Here is a 24,900-nt window from a genome sequence, read left to right as displayed (position 1 = left end):
TTGTTGGGCCATAACACCCGGCTGCCATACACTCAACACTAGCAGAAGGTCACAACACTTCACAGTGAGTCACTGGCAGGGGCCTGCAGAAAAAGAGCGGAGAAGTGACGTGAATGCGCTGCGATGCGCGAACCCAGTATGACTATTAAACAATGGAAATGATACTTGCAAAGTGTGCACCTCTCGACCTCCAAGTCGCTACTGATGGGCTGTGTCAGAAAATAGGCCTAGAGCAAAAGTTGCCCTCATTAGTTAATCAGAGAGCGGAAAAAGTGGCCCATGTTGGCAAATTGTGACAGTTTCAACTTTTAAAGAAACCGAGTATAATAGTTTTGCAAGGTATGAGAACGCATTAATTTGGGCTGGCTCCAGACAATGCTAGCTGAAATATCAGGGAAACCAAGAGTAACAAGCACTGGCGTAGCCAATAGGTCTCGCAGTAGGAAAGTTGGAGCTATTACAATTGCAAATAACAATGCCTTTTATTTTCGTTTTCTTTTTTAAAAGTTAAAGGGCTTTGTCATTTACAAAACAAACAGCTCCAACTTTCCTACTGCGAGACCTATTGGCAACGCCAGTGCTTGTTTGATATGAGAGGCTGTGTTTTTCTGGGATATCTGGTTAAAACAGATTTCTCGCTGGTGATACTTTCAGGAAGACAATATATGAAAATGTTATCCTTGAAGTCAAATGTATTTTGAGGAAAAATAAACGTTCTTGCACATATGTGTGTACCTACTTACAGCAATGCATCCATAATTTTACAGATTCAAATACCATGCAATATAATAAGTTTACAAAAATGAGTTTGTGCACTTACAAAAAGCAGAATTACATATGAAGCCATGGACCAGTGTATGCAGGCAAGAGCAAGGAAAGCTAAAGTCAGGTCCAAATTTGGGAGAAAGGGCTAGTTTCTTTGTTGCTGGATCCGTAGGGGCTGAGGATCTGGGGAGTTCCTTGTCGGCATCATATGGGGGGATCTTTCCAGATGAGAAGCGCAGCCATGATAGGCCGACTTTGACAAGTAAAGCGATTCTGTACTAAAGGCTGGTGCACAGCACCAAAGACTAGTGCAAGAATTCAAACAAACAAAAGCAATGGAGCAAAGCGCCCTGATGTTCACCAAGCTTTTTAAATCATATTACTGAAAGTACCCCACAATACTTGTGACAGACTCTCGGATGTGAATTCTCTCACAGTTTGGTACCCTCCAACTAGACACAGGTCATTCTTGAATAGCTCTGTTATTTAAAACGGTTTCTTTGGATTTCCGTGCCATTTATGCGATCTTCCCAAATTGCGTACTCTTCTTATTCACAGAACGGCAAGAGTGGCTCTTTTTATAAGTTTTGTAAAAACACAATAAGGAATGTGCAGGTTATCTCTGCGAGCCAAACTCAGGTTATATGAGCACATTTTCATCTCTACTGCATTTCAATGGAATTGAGTTTCCGCTTTTCTGCAAAACCTACAAATAATGTGGGAGGGTGTTTTAGATTAAGATTCCCAAATTGTAAAGCGTAACATTTAATAAGATCAAAACAACATCGCATCCCCATGGACTTACATAATTTAAAGACATGTTTGCGATAAAGAGGGATTTGAGCTACAGACAAACGTCATCGGTAGTGGTCTACCCTTTGAAATGCTCATGAAGAGCGGATCCTTCAATGACTAATTCATTTCATCTACAGTGGTGCTTCGGGCTGCTCTTTCGATGCTGCCTAGTCTGGGCCCAGTCTGAAAATACCTGTGCCGGCTGGGAATTTTACCAGGGAGGAGGGTGGGGATTCACACATACACACATACACCGCACTCCCACCCTATATGAGCGGGAAACAGCATTTACAATACACACAGAACTACGCAGTGCCATTACAATTCCGGCACTACAACAAATGCATCGTTACCACGCGTTCCATTACAAAGCAAGTCGTTACAACGGCTTGCTTTAGGAAACGCAATGTTGGATTTTAAATACAACACCTTCCCTACAGTTGCACAGACTGGAGTTGGAATAGTCTATATACTATTCCAAAGTACAGTGCTTTTCTAAGAAAAGTCTTTGTAACTGCTTGCGTTGTAATGGAAAGCGTGGTAACGGGGCGTTCGTTGTATTGCCCGCGTTATAAAGGCATGCGTTGTGAAAGCATGTGCAAATACGTCATACATCTGCATTCACACACAACCCAATGAGGGAAGGCAGCTGTCCCATGCCTCAGTGGTCCTAGGAGGGTTGGGACTGCTGCTTTCCCACAAATGAGTAACAGAGTGGGGTGGGATACGTTTACGAAAGGAAAAACCAGAGGAGAGAGAGAGAGATAATAAGAGAGATAAAGAGAGAGAGAGGGTGGGAGGGAGATCAAACATGTAAATTTACATACAGCTCCACAAATGTTTACTCTCGAAGGACTTCCTTTACTGGATACGTGTTGGATTCATGCAATATTTTCTGATCTATTTGATATATATTTAATTCAGAGAACCTATTCGAAGACTATGATCACAATGTTTGTGTTAGTCACAAGTCTCTTTTTCCCTAAATGGACCTGAACCTTGACTAAGCAGTTCCTGAAACCCCCAGGTAACCCCTGAAAACATCCTCTGCTTGATTATCATTTTCTATCTTCAGAAACATCTAATGGCCATGTGTTAATGGTTCTATATTGCTTCTTGGTGTTCTAGAGCGGTGCGCTATTAAAGGTTTATTTTCACCACCCTCGCACAATTTTAACCATGCCATTTTTAACTGACCCCATCTCTGGTGATACTTTGAATGGATGACTGGAAAACGATAACGGATTACAATGACTGAGTGGCGAGTAGGTACTGGGCGATACATGGCGGGCCTAGAGATGAAGTATGCCACCACAGGTGGAAGAGGGCGTTTGACCTGAAATGTAGTGGGACTATATAGGGATCTCACTTGGACTACCCAAGGAAATCCCATACATTTTATAGTTTGCTAAAGAAGAAGGTTCTGATGCATGTATATTACTGGTACAAAGCAAACACAAGGAGATGATGGACAGAGCGCTGACACTTTTCAGACACTCACCCCCAGTCACAAATATGGGTAGAGTCCATCATTGTTCTTCAGCTCACTTCACCACCCCAGTTCAGACACAGCTATATTCAAATCAGTCTTGACCCTGTGCCTCATGGGAACAGTCCAGCCGAACTGCCAAGCCATGTCTTCCCTGGACTGGAAACAAGCATTCTGAGACCAGTCCAGGCTAATAGTCCTCATCAGCCAGGCTAGCTTGAATCCAGTGGCAAAGTCAACAAGGGACCCACCTCTGGGCACACCCTGCCAACTTAGGGTGAGCAAAGCAAACACAAGGAGATGATGGTCGGTGTGCTGAATCTTTTCAGACACTCACCCCAGTCACAGATCTGGGTTGAATCCATCATCGTTATTTAGCTCACTTTGCCACCCCAGTTCAGACACAGCTATATGCAAATCACTCTTGACCCTGTGCCTCATGGGAACAGTCCAGCCAGAACTGCCAAGCCATGTCTTACCTGGACCGGAAACAAGCATCCTGGGACCAGTTTCAGGCTAACAGCCCTCATCACCCAGGCTAGCTTGAATCCTGTGGCAAAGTGAGCATGGGACCCACGTCTGCCCCACCCTCCCTCCCCCCCCCAGCTACGCCACTGGGCCTGCGGGCATTTAAAAGCACCGACGGAACGCTTCTGAACAGAGTTTTGGGCATGGGCACTCAGTGTTTTACAAATTAATCTCTGTTGGTGGCTGGAACTGTTTTCCACCTTTGGGGGACTTTTTCCATACCTGCACAGTGTCCATACTCCACCAATGGTTTTTACTTTCTACTTGCATGTGCTTGTGTTTGTTAGTGTGCCTCGTTGTACTTTTTACTGTTTTTTTCTCAACTGCTGGATGACTTTAAACTATCTCGCTTCAGCTTTACTCACTGTTTCAAACTGTTCTACTAAAATGCAATAAGTCAACCCTCTGTACCTTATTATTCTTGACTTTTCCCTTTCATGTGTGAAGGACTTTTACTTGCATAGCAATACCACATGCAGATGGTGCAGTGATTTGACTTGTTCAAGTCTCATGGGTAAATTATGTTGTAATTTAGAATTTTTATTTACTGCGCCTACACTAACACTCAACTCTACTTACACATCACCAAAAGGCAAAGTTCTTTCAATTTAAGATGTAATAAAATACTAATAGAGCCACAGCAAAGGAACATATTTCATCTTCTCTATTTGTTGTCAACTGGAATTCCTAACTGAATGAAACCCGCAGTCTTTCTGGACAGTTTAGAAGAAGCGTTGCTTTACCTTTCTGCAATACATATCAGAGATGCAAACAGTCATGGCTTGCATTCAGTGCTAACGTACTTTGTGGGCGAACACAGAAACAGGTTTCCTTCAGCTACTGTGCCTAAACCTTTTATTGTTGACTCACTAAAATTGTGTTTGAACAGTTGCAAAAAGGAAGCGATTAATCGCTACCTCTGTCAAATACTCTCTGGTCTAAATCCCCGTCCCTTTTTAATTACCACCTCAGGGTTTTAATTAAATGGCAAACATTTACTAAGTCACCAAATCAGCCAAGCTGGCCGAGAATCAATAGTCTTTTCTTAGACAGTGACCACTTCTGTTTCCTTCTTGTAGTAGTGGCACACAAAGGTGATAATCCGCCTGACTTTAAATTGCATTAAGTAGGCATTGTGGGACAAATTTCTAGCCCATGGATGAGCTTTAAATTAGTGGAAGGGACAATCCCAATCTCCTGTCCGATTATCTACGGCCGACTGGACGTCAGCATGGACTACGAGCCCCCGCCCTCAAGACCGCGAACTTCTTGATTTTACTTCCCATTCTGTATCCCCATTGCGATCCTACATTGAGGGGACAGAGTACCACTTTAACACCTTAGGGCAAATGTTCTTAGATGAGCGACTTTATTTTCATGGTTCGCATTTTTCTGTAAGTATTTAGGATTCAGTTAAAGAGAGGGGGCGAGTGGGAGGAACGCGGGATGATACCCGTGTTGGGTACCAATGGGCATGTTTTGTAGGTGTGCACAATTGACAGTTATCTTTTGTAGTTGTGATACGGATTATAATTTGTAATTTCGTTAGGAACTGATTGTCAGACATGCTAGTTGTGGAAGGGCGCCTTCTACAGGACTGGGCCGCCCCCCCTACAAGAGAGGAGCTATACTTTGCTGGATGTTTACTCTTTCTGCACAACATGTAAACTGTATTGTTGAAAACGTAATAAAGAGAAAAAGAACGATATGGCAGACATGACAGAGCAACATGACCTAAACTGAGCAAACCCTGAGAATCCCTACATTACTACTCAATATGCAACAATCAAGAACAATTGTCGAAATTAAAATTCTGGGTCTGTGCAAATCCTTGGTAGAGTGAACTCAATAGGAGGGATAGGTAAAAGTTGCACTTACGCAACAAGAGCAAAGTTTTGCCATTTAAACTTTTTCACAAGGTTTTCAGACCATGATTTTTTTCCCCACAACAGCCAACAATGGAACGGAATATATATATATTTTGATGCAAGTGAAACCACATGCACAATCTAGAGGTTATGAAGCAATGAAGAGATTCATCTGCTCCTATGATATCCATAAATAATTCATGGAGCTACTGTTTCAAATTTAGAAATTGATGGAATAATGAATCGGAATCTAACGTGAAACCTCTGGAGGTGGTAAGAGAATTTTGCATAATTGTAAAAAATAATTGCGTAAACATGGGGTTAACAGACAGAAACACATAAGAATCCTGTCAACCTCGAATTATTCTTTTTTTAGGTTGCATGCTGTTAAGGAAGAACACTCCTGCTTTACTGGTTGGAATCCAGAGTTTTTTCAGTGACGAATTCTAGTGTTAACAAAGTCCGCTGGTCAGCCTAAGAAACAAGTTCGACCCACTCATTTTAAGTCCATCAAAATGTGGAACTAGTAAGGTAGATGAGACCATGTTGTGTTTGAAGTAGACTCGGCAGTCGTTTTATATTTCGCTGCAGAAGGTTCTTCATCTGTGTGAAATAATGGGGTCTAGATTTCACTCTTGAATTCTGCTTCGACGCACAACATGACTATGGATATAAATCATTGGTTTGGTTGATGCATGCCTCCAAGTAAACAAAATATTGGCTCAATGTGCTGAAGTAAACTATTAGCTTTTAGGGACACATTGACTAATTAATTTCCTATTTAAACAGTATGCCTTTTGATAGTTTAAGCACCTTTTCTTACTACATGCTGTTTCTGGGGAGAATTGCTAGCTTTTGGACCAATGAACTGTCTTTTGTTTGCCAGAAATTACTGAAAGTGATTAGGGTCACAGCATAGTGCTGTATAAATGCGCTCAGACAATCAAAGCATTTACTGCTTTGGCACCTAGACTCCAACCAACGATCCACCCGTTTCTGTCTTTTAACGTTCATGGCAAACATGGAGAGATATCAGTGCAGGGTCAAAGTGATGGGGTCAACGGTAGGAACACAGAACAGCATTAATTCAAATCCAGAAATGTATAAAGATGAAATAAGGTGCAGTGAAAGAGAGAGTGTGTGTGTGGGAGAGAGCGAGAGAGAACGAGAGAGAGAGAGACAGACAGAGAGAGGGAAACGAAGGAATGGGGTCGAGCGAAAGAAAGAGAGACAGAGAGAGAGATGTGGAAGACAAGACAGGCATCACTGCTTGAGCTTTGTCTTGGCAACACTGTGACAGCTGGCCAAGAAGTGTAGCAAACAACTTGGATTATGTAGTCCCTGAGATTCAGCTCTTCCGTAATGTGATCTTAAACGGGGTACAGCGGAGACTGAAGAACAAAGTGTTGTGGCATCAGCTTTTGAATTTTTTAATCTTATGTGCTGCGCCATCTTGTAATATCAGCCCTTGTTTCTTTCTGGCGAGGCTTAATTTCACCCAGTGCTATCTGTTGTAATACTAGTAGTATAGAATAATACATGGGCAGATACAATCATCATGATATTCATAAAGCTTGAGATCTGATATTCCAAAACCAGGTGGAAGTGTAAATGACCCAGCCTTTGACCCATGTTGGACTGCTGGCGTGGGAGAGCGTACAGTCGATGCGCTGTCCTTCTTGTATTGCACTCTTTTCGACATGCCAACAAACACATTGGACGGTGCCTAACCTATATGTGCAATCATCTGAAATCCAGACTATTCTCCTTTACTTGTGTTTAAAATGTTTAACCAGAACCTACGTTCACAGGGAAAAGAAGTGCTGAGATCACTGCCCGGGAGGGCGTACTATCTTTCTTTCCTCCTGTATAGAAGATTCTGGCATCTGTTCGTAGTGGGACAAAGCGGATATCTATGCACCAAGACACCATCTCCGCTGCACTCTTGAATGAGGGGTCAGCTCTTTCACAGTGAGGACCCCAAACCAGACTTTAGTCCTTACCGATCCATAGTCCCTACCAACGTCTTGAACACATGGTCACCAACACACCCTCTAACGCTTGGCTGCCAAACATAGCAAGTAATTATGCTGCCTAATTTACAGATGTACACAACAGACAAAATGGAAGGTGATAGCTCAAAGGGGCAAGGAAAAGGATTCACTTTAATACAATCTTTTGTAGGCTGTCATGACCCAAGATCCTCGGGCAGGGGATCATACTTATTAGGTGCACCATGAAAACTCTTTACCTGAATTAATAAAAAACTCACTGTCAGTTGAAATGTCCATCACAAGAAACATGTTTTGTGGCTGAAGAGTGATTTCTGAAATGCCCTCAAAGTGCACAGTAATTGCTATTATTATTGTGAAAAAGATGTTGATGAAATCACTGTTTATGAATGAGATGTGATATCTGTAACCAGAACTTCGATATACCTGAGTCCAGCAAATTCATTGCACAGGAGAATTGTAATTGTTTAGTCTTCTGATCAATGTTGGCCTAGGTCAATTGAAACCAATTAATTAGACAGGCTAAAATAATGCATTTACAATAGGCAGCTGACTGATTAATAATAGGGGAGTCATGTGAGAAAGCACACGTAGGGGCCGGTTCCGATGTCGGACGGACCAGAGTCCGTCCGGCATCGGTTTGGAACTGGAACCGAACGACCTCCTGTCATCGGTTCCAGCCCAGGAAGTAGGATGAGACCAAACCCTGTTCGGTTGCAATCCTATACTTTACAATGGGAGCATGCATTCTGGATGGAATTAATGCTCTCATTGCAAAGTGCAGGAGTGCAGGGATCAAAAAGGGGGTATGAAGGTGCCCCCTAGGCTGCCATTCGATGGCCTTGCACCCATGGGGATCCTGCTGGGGCCCCCAAAGAGAGATTCCCAATGCCTTTCTGTGTCAGAAAGGCCGGCACAGGAAGGCAGTGGAAACCTGCCATCGCAACACCTTGGCCGGAAAGAGCTGGCCGGGGGATCACTGTAGGATTTCCGAATGGCAGACTGGAGGCCATTCAGAGAACTGATTTGGATTCCCTTCCGACTGACCCCACCGAAATGGGTCGGTCGGAAAGGAATTCGACCAGCTGATTACGATGCAGGCTGGAGGGCTCCAACCGGCGGTCGGAGCCATTGTAGCCCACTTTGTAATCGGGCCCTAAGATAGAAACAGTTAGGACAAGAAAGCACTGTGACCTGATTGGACCCAAGCACAACATTTGGTCAACTTCGGTACTATCTACTTGTCAAGCTAGAAAATAGTAACTTATGATATTTGCCTATGTACCTGACCTCAGTTCAAAGAGATTTCATGGCTTCTACGTGTTATAATACCAAAGGGGTCATTTAAGGCCGCTCAGAGCAGGAGGTGGGGCACCTTTGATGCCAACCCACAGTTTGTCTACTTGGTTTAGAAGTGGGGGAACTGCAAGGTTTCGAAGACCATAGCCTCAGGTGGCTTCTTTACTGGAAATCAATGACCCAAAGGCTCGTCCATACCAAGGCTGCAGGGTCCAAGCATTTGTGCTGCTGATGCACATTTTGGTTATCAAAGACTGGCATGCCTTACTTGGCATTCCGGGCAGCAAAAAATATTAATAGCCCCTAGGTGGAGGGAGAAAAAAAACTACACATGTACCATGGCTATTGAATTCTCTGTATTTCAAAAACAAATCTCAGCTTTGGCAGTTGTTTTTAAAATACTATTAAAAAGGCTGACTAACCCCCATGACATGAAAATGTTGATGAAAGTCCGTCTGTTGCATTGTCAGAAGCACTTGTGACAAATCAAAGCCCACTCCCCACCTAGAAGCCATCACTGCTCTCTAAAAGCATCATTTGGCGCTCCATCGACAAAGCAGACATAATATCACCAATCTCGCTGACAAACATTGCTCTTGTCAAACCCCTCACAGATTCTTCCATAGCACTTGGAAATCTCTTCTAGAAAGGGAAGAAAAAATGCGACTGAATAGCGATATTGTATAGCCCGGGGCTAGGAAACATGTTTTCACTTAATTTGTCAGAATTGACTAACAGATCAAGTTTTACAAGGTCTGTAAACCTTTAGTCAAAATTTTGGGCTGTCGCCTATGCAATAAAATAAATGTGCAGTAAACAGGTCACATGGGCAGTCTAATTTAGCAAATCAGCAAGCGAGCAACAACAAGCATTGGTCAATCCAATATGTGTTCACTGATTGCTTTTGTGTCATCTATGACATATTATGCGTGCATTTAAAATCAAAAAGATTACGTATAACAAAACCTTTCCGATATCCTGGCGTTAGACCTATTGCTTCGATCTATCATTAGTGCAGATAGGTAACATGTATAGTGGGAGTTATAAGTGAGTATTTCATTTCCTGCCTCCACTTTGGAAGAGAGTGATGGGGGGAAAACCGGTGACAACATTATGCGGATTCTTCTTCATCCTGCCAGGGTGCAGAAATCTCACACTGCCTGATATTTGTCCATTCTTCGCCTACGTGGCCATCTACTTCTGAAGCTTCTACAGACGAAGGAATTCTGGGGAGTATGAATTCTAATATGCTATCGATGTTCGTGTTCATTACATTACTACACTGTGTGAAAGTCCAACTTCATGTCTGCCAACCTTTCTTTTTTCCTTTCATCGTTTCTATTCTTTGGTATGTTAGTAGAATTCGTCCCATTAGTTTAACTTTAAAACCATCTTTTGTCTCTGTACTCTAGAGCTTTTTTGTTTATATTAATGTCTTCAATTTTCAAATACAACACATAGTATTTGAAACTACACCCCTGAGTCAAAAATAGAAAATCATGTGTCGGCCAACTACTGCTAAAACACGTCGTGTTAAGAAGGGGAGTAAAAAAAACGACGACACAATATCATTTAAGCAGAAAGAACACAGTAAAAACCCAAGACAATGTTTCCACATCATGGTGCAAAAAATGTTCTATGCGTGTGACCTTTTTCTTGTCAGTTTTGCCACAGAAAATAATCTCGCGTCCTTCACCCTACATTATACATACTTGTGTGCTCTCGAACGGTGTGAACTCTACAAAAAAGAATACTAAAGGAAGTGGTGCGCAGAGTTTTGCTTGGGTCCGTGGTCAGCAAAGCAAACACACCGAATGCATTTAGATTTCACCCTGCATACGGCCAGGAAACCCCTGTGACGTCTCAGCAGGGGCAGTCTGGAACAGTTTAAACAAGACGCACGAGTAAAATGTTTTTAACTATTTATTTACTTCATTAGAAGGCCGTCTCGACCTCGAAGGGGCTTTGAGGCATTTTGATGGAAGACCCCGTCTTTCCACCCTCCTCCCCCTCGAGGAGAAGGCTTCCTAGAGACACGTGAGCCCCGGACCGCAGCCCCAGATGCGGTAATAGGGGAAGTCCCAGAGCGGGCCCTTAGGTAATGAAGACACATGAACACCAGATTCAGAACACCAAACCCTCTGGTCGGAGCCCTCCCACATAGTAAGGCCTTGAGGGGATACAGGCCTGGGTGGGAGCAGATTACAACAAACACAAGCAAGGAACGCATCCAACAAGCAAAAAAAATAAATTAAAATAGAATCAAGAAACATGGCTAGGAACAAAAAACGTCTGGTTTTGCTAAAACTCCAATTTTAATTTTAAGACATTTGTATGAAATTAGATCCCTTGTAATCGCTGTTCTAGATGCTTTATTGTCTGTGCCCGGCCCGAAAGTCTGTTCAACAAGCATCAACAATCTGCTGCAAGACAAAGCCCTCGCTTGGAGAAGGAGGTACCTTTTCTTGGTGCAACTGCCCTTTTTGCCATCAGCAAAGGTTTGTGTTTGTTGATTTCAGAAATTACATAATTTTGGTCTTTGGAATATGTGATTGTATCTATCAACTGTAGAGCTATGATCTAAATGTAAGTTGAAACTTCATGGCTGTTGTCCATCTCACTGAGGTGAGTATGCAGTTTGCATATGTGGTGTTTACTAGAGTTTCTGCAATACCTACAGTGTGTCACTTTTAGTTTATCTCATCACACTGAGTTTATAGCTGGACTTTCTACCTCAAGGCACCCAGCTGACCCCTCTGCAGCCCCCTAACATCTGTAGCACTACATCAGTCACCTGCCGCCTGCCACCTGTATGATGCTTCTTCTACAACACAATCAATAACCCATTTGTCATCTCTAATGCAGACAAAGAAACCCAACAGAAAAATACTCTGTATGTAAGTGGTGGTCCCATCTAAATACCGATCCTATTTTCTCCCTTTAAATGGAACAAGCAACTTCATTCTCCCATAATATGACTGGAAAGGTACTGCAAAGGAGATCAACATTAAGGGATAATCAATGATGTGAAGTGTTTTAAGACTTAGTAAGTGAAAGGCATCTGAGGAATCTGTCAAACTTGCCATTGTTTACTTTCAGGAGACCTTGGATAGTGGTTTGTTCAGAAAGGTGGGTGCTTGACACCATTCAGGTAGAAGCACCAACCACAAATAGTTGGAACCGATTTAGCTCCACTCGGAGTCCAGGAATGGGTATATAGCTGCTCTTGGAGTAATCCTATGGTGTAATCCGCAATCAGCAAACAACACGCTGGCACCAGAGACAACTCTAATATGCGCAAAAACAGTCCTGGATTGCTTGTATTCCAGTTCAGGGAAGACCGGGCCTAGTAGTTCGGGCTGGACTGTTACCACTAGAGTAAGTTCAAGACTGATTCGCATATGGCTGGGTCCAAACTGAGATGGGATGGTGTACAAAAAAATGATGGATGATGGACTGAGATACAACCCCAAGCAATTAGCAGTGGCAGAGATTAATGCAACCATTCTATTCATCAGTGTTTTGTATGCTTCCATGTGATGCCATATGTAGGACAGATATGCTCATCAGACAATGGACCCGTGAAAATGTGCTACAAGAACTAGCTAAAATGAGTCCTAATAAGGATGAAAATGGTCCTGGGATTCAGCCTCAAGTAATTACCAGCGGCGGAGATTAATTCAAGCATTCCACTCATTATTTTTTGTATACATCAGACACAACTGTACCATCAAGAGGCAGAGTAAATGGAAAACGCACTGTGCTGTAAAGTAATGCAGTTTCATGTAGCATAAAATAATCAATCAACAATTAGCCTCACTAAACCTTAAGCTCCTATTAGTTTAAATATACACCACACGTTGGTCTGGGTATTCCTTCCTCCCTCCACCCCTTCTTCAGCAACCACCCATAGTCCTTTCTTTTACTAGGGGCAAAGAAGGAAAGATGCTAGCATTTTAACATGCTCACTGCATAGGGCTATGAGTATTCATAATAGGACTTCCCAGTAAGGCGTATGAGTGCAGGAATGCACTGAATAGGCCAGTATCAGGCCATTCCATCTAGCCAGAAACCCTTGCTATGTTTAACTGACAAGTGGTGGTTGATGGTAGGTTCATTCAGAGCAGTCCCTCACTTATACTGCTTACCTAGAAACCATAGGAAATGTACCTGATTCAATATTTCTATAGTGCTGCATCTCTCTGAAATAATGACAGGCTCTACTGTTGGCACAGGTACTGAAAAATGTCCAGCTTCTGAATATAACTAACCACCAACTCAATCAAATAAAAGTTTATATTGCAAATTCTTCCTTAGAATGGAACTGTGTAACCTAATATTTTCTCCCAAAGCTGAATAATTTTTAATTTTAAGATTTCAGTAGCTTAGAGCTAGCAGAATTGAGGTTTCGGTGTGACTAGTACTGGGGAACAGTTTTCCATAAGCATCCAGATGAAAGGCCCCAGGGAGAATGTGGGATCTGGATAATTCCATTTTCTTTAAATTTTATAATTGGTGAAAAGTCCAACTCAAAATACAAAGTACAGCATTTTGTTACACCCCGTAGACAAAAGGCCATCTCTAGAAATGTAGACAGCTGAAATTAATGTACATGCCACCCTACGTGCGACGACAGGGGCCATGGCATGTAAAATGGCTAATGGACCCAGTGAGCACCAGGCGTTCTTCCGGTGTGTCTGGTGTAGACCAGAAAAATTCACCACATAACAAAAACAAACGTTGGCAAAGCCAATAGGTTTCGCCTATGCAAGAGCTATTGGCTTTGCCAGTGTTTTTAGCCATCTTGTACAGTAGTATTATGAAGTGGAGTAGAGTGGAGCGGCCTAGAGAGGTGCGGAGTGGCGTAGAGTGGATTGGCATAGAGTGGAGTGGAATAGATTGGCTTGGAGTGGCATAAGTGGCTTGGAGTGAAGTAGAGTGAAATGGAGTAGAGTGAAGTGGTGTAGAGCAGAGTGGAGTGGCATAGAGTGCAGTGGCATAAAGTGGAAGGGTGAAGAGTGGAGTGGAGTGGAGTGCCATAGAGTAAAGTGGAATGGAGTGGACAGGAGTAGAGTGGCATACAGTAGAGTAGAGTGGTGTAGAGTGGCCTACAGTGGAGTGGGTAGACTAGAGTGTCGTACAGTGGAGTAGTGCAGAGTAGAGTGCAGTGGCATGGAGTGGTGCAGAGTACAGAAGAAAGACTTAGAGGTCAGAGGCATAGAATAGAATGGTGAGCATAGCAGTGGTGTAGAGTGCAAAGGCACAGAGTAGATTGCAGTGGCATAGAGTGCAGTTGTTTAGAGTGTAGCAGCGTAGATTTCAGTGGCATAGAGTAGAGTAGTGCAGAGAAGAGTGACGTAGAGTGCAGCAGCATAGAATGCAGTGCATAGAGTTGACTGGTGCTGACTAGATTGGCAGGCATAGAGTGCAGTAGTGTAGAGTAGAGTGGTGTTGAGTACAGTGGTGTACAGTGCAGTGGTGAAGAGTAAAGTGCAGTGGTGTAGAGTGCAGTAGGTGTAGAGTAGAGTGGTGCATAGTGGAATACAGTGATGTAGAGTGCAGTGGCATATAGTGGTGTGGAGTATAGTGCAGTGACGTTGAGGGCAGTGGCCTAGAGTGCTGTGGTGCAGAGTAGAGTAGAGTGGCATAACGTGCATTGGTGTAGAATGCAGTGGCATAGAGCAGTGATGTATAGGAAAGTGGTGTAGAGTGGCATATAGTGTGTAGAGTAGAGTGCCGTGGAGTGCAGTAGCCTAAAGTGCAGTGGAGTAAAATGCAGTGGCGTGGAGTGGCATAGAGCGCAGTAGAATAAAGTACAGTGGTGCAGAGTAGAGTGTTGCATAATGCAGTGGTATAAAGTGCAGTGGTGTAGAGTCCAGTGGCATAGAACGGAGAAGAGTAGAGTGCTGTGGCATACAGTGCATAGCATAGAGTATAGTGATGTAGAGTACAGTGTCATAAAGTGAAGTGGCATAGAGTGGTGCAGAGTAGAGTAGCATGGTACATCAAGTGCAGTGGCGTAGAGTAGAATGGTGCAAAGAAGAGCAAAGTGGCATGGAGTGCATTGGCATAGAGTGCAGTGGAGTAAAGTACTTGGTAGGGGGTAGGAGGGAAAAGAAGCAACATGGAAGGGGAACAGATGGCAGAAAAGCTACATGGATGGTGATATGGGAGATGGACTGAAAACACAAGCACTCATACGGAGTGCCCGAGCACAAAGTAAAAAGTAGCCCCTTAAACGTAAGCAGTGGATGGACACAAATACTTGGACTGTGCTCCAGGGGAGGTCCAAAGAAGAAGACATAAGGCCTGCATGCTATGACACACAGGTACAAAGGAAATGAAAGCGACGCTGAGGCTAACAAATGGTAAGCTATGGGGGGGGATGTAAACCTACTATGTGAAACAATATGTCGCGCAGAGACAGCCCATGTCCTGTCTAGGTAAAGTCTAAAAAGTTCTCTCTCAGTGCAGGTACAAACTCTTCTCTTGCCGACCAGACCGCCTGATTCCATCTCTTACTCTGAGAGTGTGCGATTTAACTTATCTCTAGTAGAATGCCTGAGGAGTTCCTGGGACCACCGATTCCCTTTCATAGGATGTCAGGGGGTGTAACTTTGGAGTGCGCCTCTTCATTTGTGGCACATATTCAATGTGCCTCCCTGTTTCCTTTTTCTGCTGCACCCACATCTATAATATGACAATGGTGAAAAGCAGTGGCATAAAGAAAGGCCCCTGCAGCCCCGCGGTGTGGGAGGACCCGAGCTCCGCGGGGGCCCCTCCAGCACTGGCAGACCTGTGGCCTGAGAGCTTCTGACTTGATCAAGAGTGTGGGGGCCCCCTGCATGTACTTTGCAGGGGGGCCCCTTCAAATTTTGTTACGCCACTGGTGCAAAGGCATTCCATTATTCACAACCAGGGAACGCTCCTTTGAAATCACCACATCACAAAATATGCACCTATGACGTGTATTACAAAAGGTTCCACAGAAGTTTCTGCAGCCTATTCAGGAATACAAAGGTAGCCTTTGGTGCAAAAAAACAGGTGCAAATGACTACTGTGCTCCAGAGCTCTACCATGATTAGGGCTGGGCGGTGAAGACTGCTCTGTTTGAGGAGTTTGCGGAGTTTTTCGCACTCCGCGGAGCTCACAGAGTTCCAAAATACCCAGCTACACATGGCAAAGCGGAGTTGTTTCGTAGCTCCCCCTCACCAATGGTAAATCGGCAAGGGAGAAAAATCCAACTCTAGACCTGTTCCCAGCTAGATTATTCAGTGCGGGCAGTCGAGGATGGTCAGAACTGTTCGCGCTGAGGAAGCTGCTGCTTGATTGGAACTTCTACTCGAGTGGCAGAAAGAAGCAGCGCCCTCTTGCCCTGCTCGTGATGCAGTTTGCAGATTTTACAGCACGGGACAAACAACCGGTGCTAAAAATCAGTGCGAACGGCACGAGGTAATCCACTCTGCTGCTCGCGGCACTCTGCGCACCTTGGTAGAGTTTTTTGTCATTTCTTCTTGGTACTCCACCCAGACCTATCCATGATATACCCATAGGACTCACCACTACATGCAAAACATGTTGGATTGATGTCTGTAGTGATACACAGATTTAAATATCGCCTCTGCCCCCTATCTCTGCCAAAGCCCTGCGGCACACCTATCCACATTTGTGTACACATTACATGCCCTCATTGTGCAATCAGGAGTCTACATCCCTGTGTGATTGATTACAATTTTGAGCATTGGTCTCCAAGACCCATAGCTTGTATGTTACCAAAAACACATGCACAAATAAACTGGGGATTATGTAAAATATTCTAATTTGATCTATCCAGCAGAATTTAAGGAGGGCTCGGGGTCCAGTGGTACAATAAAGAGTCTGCCCCTATTCCTTCACGGCTCTCACTGCAGCCTACAATTATCATGTCCCACGTCCCACACCTACTGATCTCTTCCCTCCTCTGGGCGGGGAGCGCCTGCTCACCGAGAGTGCCTGTATAATTTGCATCTATCATATATTTAACCTTAGCTGACCTCTGCATAGTTTTGCAGGCATTCAGTAAACTATCAACTCCGCGTGAAATTCACACAGTAGGAAGATTGGTTTGTGGAGAGTAGGGACAAACAGTGCGTCTGGGCCTGAACCCATGGTATGCAAACCCTGGAGTGTTAAATGCAGCACGGTTTTAAAGTGACTTTCAACGTGCAGATTATTGGCGTCTGCAGTCATACCTAAGTGTGAAAATTTCAAATAAAACCTAAAAAACTCTGCCTTTTATAGCAGCACATGGTTCGAACCGTGGGAGCAGGGGGTTGGGGGAGGGTCAGTCTTTGTTCCGATTTATATATTGGAAAATTGTAATCTCCTTTCAGTCGCCTCGAATACACGTATAAAACGTGTCGCCCCAGAATTGTTTTTTAATTTTCCAAAACTGTTCACGATTTCGCGGTAGTTTAATCTGCCTAGTTACAGATATGCAAAGTGGCCTATAACTTTAAATTGAGAAAATCCAGGACTGATATTGTTACTTCAACCTGCTTGATTTTCAGAATTAGACTTTGGGATCGAGACGTAAAAGTAAGTTGACTTGCAGCAGTGCGTATATAAACGAGAAGGCTGGCGGGCGATGCACACGCTGTGTGCACTGATGTCCCAACACCCTACTCGAAACCCAAGGCATAGAAAAACTGTCACGCACCCTCATGCATGCAAAGAAACTGCACCCGCCTCCTGCTGGTTCGGTAGTAAAAGGCAACCATAACTGGCATGCTCATGTACCAGGACCATGGTGCCACTGCACCTACTGCACTAATTATATCAAAGCCGCTAGTTGAAAGGAAGGAACAGATGTAATACGAGGAGGCCTATTACAAGTGAACCTACTTAGTGGCTTGCCTACGTATTTGACCCCTTACGCTGCAGATGAGATCTTTATCAATAGTTTTAATTTCAGGACCAAGGCCCAGGCGGCGGATGTGACATGCACGTTTTGCGTCAGAAAGGCGCGCGCTCTGTAACTTCAACTGCCAAGAAGGAACGGATTGGAAAGCAACTTCTTCACTCAGAATAAAGTGAACAGGGAGCTTCCATGTGAATCTTTCTGCGCATTCAATTCTGCAGTAGCGCCAAGTTACACCGACTCTTTAATGCGTCACTCGAAGTTACGAGTTCGTGTTTCACCATGGCTCAAATGTCACCGAGTGGAGCCTGACATCTGACGCCAGACCACTGTTTTTTTTCCAGAGGAATTTCAATTGACTCCAAGCGTGTACTTATCATTTCGAAAGGCCCTGTGAGCTGGCACTGGGGTGAAATCATGGGTGAACTCTGTGGCGGGTGTTTTACATCAAGCTGGTGACCTGGAGCGCCCGAGGTTACAGCTCTCGGGTTTCAGCATTTCGCTGCACACTGCTACAAAGCTGGTCAGCGCAGTTAAACCCCGTTGCTTACAGCAGGCAAAACACCGACCAACTTTGTTGATCCAAGCACTTCCCTCCGACCGCAGCCTGAAGTGCATGCTCCTAGATACTTCTGAATTTTCCCGAGCGTCTTGGATGAAAGAAGTTTGCTTTCAGCATTGAAATAGCACAGACTGCACGGCGTGCATCCGCTGTAGCATGGAAACAGTTTCGGTCTTTAGTGTGCAAGCTGGGCCTACCCCAGGGCGCTGACCTTTAAGAAGGAAGCAGGAGCTACCTGTAGCAGTCTTCTATTAACCTGACTCCAAACAAAAGTGTATTTAAACAATTTTTGGAGGCTGCTGGCGCCTGGATCTACATTCTGACTACTTTTCTTCTTGTGGCTATACTTTACCTTGCCCCCAGCTCCCTTTCCTCCTACAACTCATTTTTTTCAACACACAGACAGTTAAAGAGAAAGAATTGGAGGGGGCACCACATTTGGTTTCGCCCTGGGTGCTCTCTGAGCAAAGACCATCCCTGCATAGAACATACATTAAGCTTCAATAGGGAGGAGACACCAGTGTGAGACTTTTATCACTGATGCTAAGCCAAGGCCCGACAAGGTGTGTAACTATGCTCCTGCAGCCCCTGAGGTGAAGGGGGTGTCCCCTACTCAGGTAAGCTTACCAGAACACTCCATGTCACCAAGAATGCAGAATTCTGATTCTGGGTTTGGTTTATCAGAGCACTGCATTCTGGGAGAGGTTGTCCTTGTTGACTTCACTTTATCTAACTGAGCTAACACACCTGAACTCAATGATTTGTAAAAGAAAAGCCCGAACTGGACCATTGCTTCCTAAGGGACACAGAGTCATCTTTAATTCTTACCCACAGGGCAGCTCATCATTGCCCAAGATTTTGGAGATTTGGCTGAAACTGTAGGAGTCACTTGTGCCCCTCTCCATTGAACAGCCTCTTGTTTTGTGTTACTCCTTGGGGACCAACGGTGGCATCTAGAATTGCTTTGATTCTATGGTGGAAAGTGATCTCTCATTTTGACTATTACATAATATGCATGCATTTTATTAGCTAGTACATTTAGTGACTCCTTTATAAATTAACCACTTCTACGATTTAATTTTCAAAACATTTGCAAGGAAGGCCACTGTGGACTCACCTTAAGTGTTTAACAGTTTACCTGGTCGCTGTACTCGATCAGGGACTGAGGACTGTTCACAACCCCTTTGGTTTATGTCAACAGACAGCCCATGTGATAGGTACGGTGTTAAGAGGCACTGGAATGGTGGTGTATGTAATGTGTATGAAGGCTCATTGGAGTAGAATCTTTGTATTGATGGAGGGTGTGTGAACGGTCAAAAGGGTCTCTTGCCCTTCTTTTACTTTATACGTTTTTCATTGTTTCTCTTTTTATCTTTCAGCCATATGTAGTATTTTGCGACAGTTGCCTTTAAAATGTGCTGTCAGTTATGTACGTAATACTGGTTAGATGAACATTTTAGCAGTGATTTGAACATGATAGCTGGGACAGCATGGCCACATTCAACTCTCCAAAACAGTGGAGATCAGTTCAATCCGGCAATATCCATATTCAATAATTAACATGTATTGAACGCTCTCATCAGATTACTTGGGTCAATTAGGGAGGTGCTGGCATTTAATATTTAACATGTGTTGGTATCTTTCATCCAGAGAATGTGGGGTACATTTTGCGATCTAGTATTCAATATTTTACACGTATTGTTCTCTCCCATCCAGTGTATTCAACTCACCCATCGGGATACTCTGGGTTAAAGAGGGCAATATTTGTATTCAATATTCAACATGTATTTTACTATCTCATACAGAGAATGTTGGATACATTGGTCTATATTTCTATTCAACATGTATTTGCCTCTCATGTTAAGAGAATGTAAGAGTGATATTTGGATTACCTAGCAACCACGAGGCTCTCCCATCAGGTGAATGTGGGGTAAAGTAGGTGATGTTCAATATTCAATATTTAGCATATATTGTGCGCTCCCGCCCAAAGACTGTTAGCTAAAGCAAACAGTTTTATAATCAATATCTAAGACGTGTTTTACTGTCCCAGAGAATTTGTGTTACAGTGGGTGATTCTCCTACTCAATATATAACAGTATTGAACTCTCCCTTTCAGAGAATGCGGGTAAAAGGGGTTGATATGCCTATTTAACCGGCATTGGACTTTCCTATCCAGAAAGAATGGGTTTGTGTGATGAGTTTCTTATTCAATATGTCATTTTTATTAAACTACCCTATCCACAGAATATGTGTTACAGTAGGCACAATACTCTTCAACATAAAACATGTATTCAACTCTCCTACATAGATGATATGGTTGAACTTGTGTGCCATTTCTCTTTGTTTTTAGAATTTGTCACATTCTGCGTGCCAAAATCATGGATTAAACCGAGTGATATTCCTACTCCATAGTCAACATGTGTTGAACTCTTCCTTCCAGAAGTTAGGTATTAATGGGAGCGGTTTTCATATGTGATATTTATCAAATATCGTGTTTATACTCTAATATGTGCCCTTTGTGGCTGGTTCCAATCTAAGTAGAAACAAGTGTATATTCCATTCCCTCCAGGTATGTAAAAGAAACGTATTTAGCTCACGTCTGTTATTTTAACATACTTTAAAAGGCAGTGTGCAATTAGTTTGCCAGACATGCAATTTCAGGTGAAGATATTTGGGGCAGAATCTTGTTAGAGACACTGTTTCCAGATTGAGTTGGACAAACGTCGCAGGTCTGAAGGTAAGGGGGTCACGTGACTTGAGTAGTGCACCCAGGCCGTGCAGCATTGCTCTGCCCGGCGTCCTGCACAGTCTGCAGCCCCTAATGCTCAGTGTCTGCAGACGGACATCTGACTCTTGTCCCTGAGCCCTGACCCCGATCACGAGTCTAATCCCTGTCAAAGAGGCCCAGATACATCCATTCGCTCAAGACAGTTTCCATGCGCGCAGCCACTGCTCTCAGGGCGCAATTACGCAGTTACTGCCCATTTTAGCCAATTATGAAAAGCTCCTTTGGTTGAACATGAAGCAGCGGCTTCAAAATGGCTTTGATCTGTGGCAAGAAATAGAAAGTAATAACTCTCCAGTGGAACACAAAAAACGCAAATACCAGTTATGTATCCGTCTTTGGCCCCTACCTAGCCCATGTTTAAACGCTCCTAATTTGTATTAGATCAAGGGACTGAGACAGAAAAGAGATGAAGTGGTTTGCCCAGGATCACACAGAGTGTTTAAGTGTGGAAATCTGGACTGAAGGGGTCGTTTCCAAGAATCCGCAATTGAAAATGTAGTCACGACATCTGCGCCCACCCAGCCACCAGCAACACAAGCCTGTCGCTCGCACCACCCAGATCGTGCTACAAAAAAATACAAAGAATGCATGGATGAGGAACAGAGGGTGGCCCCTTCTTGTAGCCACACAATGAGAAAGAGAATGTTCATGGTGAGTGGTTGTTCATATGACGTGGCATGTTCCGCGTGCTACAACCTCTGGTGGTGTTTTTCATGTTATAGATCTGTTATTTAAGGTAACACAAACGATGACATGTTTTTTGCACAATACTGCCTTGGGACGCACCGCCTGCTGCCATTGGTTGTGGTCAGGTAAACATATAACATCTGGGAAATGGGCTCTGTTAAAATACACCTGTGGTAATCACAGGGAAAAAAGATTCTCACCAATTTTTTCAGATGTCTGAACTATAACTTTTTTTTTTCTTTACAATTTGCAACTTTCAACGTTTCCCACTATCTACCAGAATAGGGACACTTGGTATTAATGCAGCCGAGTGAGTGTGTGATAGCTTGAACCCTGTGGCTATAGGGTAAAAACATGCCTTGAAGTACACAAATACTTTAGAAGTGTATGCAACCATAAACGTCGCCATACAACTAAACTGACCACATTTTTTGCCTAGGCTGAGAACACTGGTAACACAGTATGCCCTTTTTTTCGCTAGTACTATTAAACAAAACAAATACTGCTCCCTGCCTGTTGCTTAAAGCACTTACTCTAAGAGATCTCTGCGGTTGCCAGTCGTTGGCAAGATAGCTCAGCGTGTTAATGTGCCTGCTTCAGAGATAGAAGGTGTCAGTTTCTCAGGTTCATACTTTCATCCACCTGAGGAAGATACAATGCGTAGTGGGGTCTGTTGACTGGTAATAGTCGCTCAAATGTGTAAATGGCAGAGACAGTCAGGGAAAAGCTTTTTGAGCTTAATGAGTATAAACAGAACCCGGTTCTGAAGGTTTACGTCTCCAAATATTCTGAATTAGGGGTGATTTCTGGGGCACTTTACTTTCTGCTGCTGGTCCAGAGTTCTTATCTATAGTCTATGTACCAAGATACTACAATGCAGTAGTGATTCAATAAAGAAAGATACCGCTTTAGAGTCGGGACTGGACAATCGGTCTAAGAGTGTAAAAAGATGTGTGTTCCGTTGCCGGATCTGAAGGTTGAGTGGACTAAGGTATTCAATGCACGGACATGTGTTCGTCCTTTTATCTCCCATTGCCGTCGGTTCAGATCGGTGTGGCTGTACTAGGCTTTTCATCCTCAAAATGTCGACAACATGAGCATCGCTGAATAATATTAAACATTTGGTGGAGCGCGTAATTTACGATTACACAAACGCGTGTAGAGGGTCGCGGGTTTTGCACATTCAGGGAGACTGTGAGAAAACGTGAGGCAGCACATGGTCTGAAGTTACAACTGAAGGACGGACCCCCGAGGGCGGCTGAGGACCCCAGACTCTACCCCAGGGTCCCTGGTGAAACGCAGGCTGTCACCCCGCTGCACGAGCTCTCCTGCCCCGCCGAGACGGCGGAATGTGCAGACAAAGGTAGGAATGCGGCGCTGTCACTGCTCCGGCCACCAGACCGGATTTACTCTGCACAGCCCTGGGGCTGGGAGGGGGCGCCACAAGCCGGACGCGCACCCCTGCTGCTCAGCCCCGCTCTGCACTGTGGGCAGCAGACCGGACCCCGCTGCATCACCCTGGTCTGCACACAGGTGAGTGTGAGGGGGCGGGGAGGGGTGCAGAACTCATAACACAAACACAAATAAAGCCTTCATGTAACCATCTCCTCCCAACAGCAAGAGAGTGATGCACGTGAGCAATACAGCAACAACACACTGGCAAAACCAACTAAAAGAAAGGGAGAGACGCCCGTACCGTGCAGAAGGAATGCCCCGCGCCACCCCTTTCCTCGATCTGATAGAACAAACCCCTCGCATCTAAGGGGCATCAGCCCAAAATCACGCCTCGAGCGCTGCTCTGGGGGACAGGGAATTTGTAGAATCAAATCTGCATTTCAAGTGAAATGTCAGACTAAAGGCAGACTCTGATGGCACAGTCCATTTAAAGATCACCAGAAGTCATAGACCCTCTCAGAGGCATCCAGCAATCCCAGACGCGTTTGCGAGACCATAAAGAATCTTCGACATAGCGCCAACTGGTACATGTCTACAAGAGCTTATGACAAATATCCTTATTTTGATATATTTGATTCCCACCCAAGGGTGATCTTTCCATTGGTGCAGCAGGTGCGGTGGCGCCGGGTCCCGAGGGGCGCATGGAGCACTGATTAATAATGTATTTTATAACTCAAATATCAATGGGGAGGGGGGCATTTCCTTTCTGTCACTAGGGCCAATGACACTGGCTACGCCACAGTTTCCACCCATCTGCACATGGTTCATGCCTCTTTCTACACCGGACTTGCACCCCCCTCTTTGTTGTTTCCCTCGCACAGCCCCTGACAGCATGCACAGAGCGCCACTGTGAGTACTTACATCCTCTCTGCGTTCCGCGGGATGCCCCTGGGCACTGCCTTCAAGCCCAGCCCATGGCAGTCCACATTTGGTCCCGAACAGGTACATTTGCTGGGGCATCCTCCAACGCGATCCAAGGCAACCACGCACAAAATCCCAAGCAGCGCCACGAAATGCCAACATGCCCCCAGTCCGGGGCCGGGCGACATGTCTGCGGAACCAGACGCGCGCCCCACGGCGTGCGCGAACCTCCAACCACGGGGACACGAGCAGGTGGGGCGGCCTCAGACCTCTCTCGGGAGAGGCTGGGATCTCATTCCCAGATGAAATGAAATCTGATCACGATCGGGGGGAGGGGGCACCTGAGGGACTTCTGAAATTCCCAGCAGGGTTAGAGCTCCCCAGGTCTGCAGCCAGCCGAACCGGTCTTGAGATAAGAACAAGCATCCATCAAAAGTTGTCAGCGGGTCCCAGGGCTTCAGAGTCCACCAGGTGACTCCTGCAGAAAGGTGCGCGACGTGTCGGTCGTGGACGCGTGGTTCAGGAGTCCTGCATCAGGTCACGAGCGCAGGCAGCCCTGTACTCCCAGGAGCAGAGAGGGGATCAGGCAGACAAGGGAGCGCACGGGCCGGAGCGTAGCAGGCGGGGTGTAGGAGCGGCGCAGGCACCACAGACTGCCTGAGAAGGAATCATACCTCCCACTTCATTCACTGAAGCAGAGCCAGAGGCTGGAGGAGGCGGCCCACCCCCAAAATCTCAGCTCCTTTACCCATTGGACAAGGAGGACGTGACGTCGGCAATGTTTGAAACTTTTTTCCTGCTTTCCAAGAGTGCGGAGTGAGGGGAGACAGGAGGCGGGGACGGGACAGGAGTGGAGTAGGGGAGAGGTGGGTGGGGAACGAGAGCCTTGGGG

At 44.8% G+C, this 24,900-nt stretch overlaps 1 protein-coding gene across 1 annotated transcript in view; it reads right to left on the bottom strand.

The window, feature by feature from the left end:
• SLIT3 (slit guidance ligand 3) overlaps window positions 1-24,678 on the bottom strand; it is a 1,039,834-nt gene extending 1,015,156 nt beyond the window's left edge. Inside the window, exon 1 of the mRNA XM_078653381.1 lies at window positions 24,009-24,678. Within this exon, the coding sequence (XP_078509507.1) occupies window positions 24,009-24,196 (188 nt within the window). The 5' untranslated portion in view covers window positions 24,197-24,678. The remainder of the gene's footprint in view (window positions 1-24,008) is intronic.
• Between the last annotated feature and the right edge of the window lie 222 nt (window positions 24,679-24,900).

Source organism: Lissotriton helveticus, chromosome 7 (assembly GCF_964261635.1).
Source record: "Lissotriton helveticus chromosome 7, aLisHel1.1, whole genome shotgun sequence".
Lineage (NCBI taxonomy): Eukaryota > Metazoa > Chordata > Amphibia > Caudata > Salamandridae > Lissotriton > Lissotriton helveticus.
The sequence above is the reverse complement of the archived record's forward strand: the minus strand, read 5'-3'. Positions and strand labels throughout refer to the sequence as shown.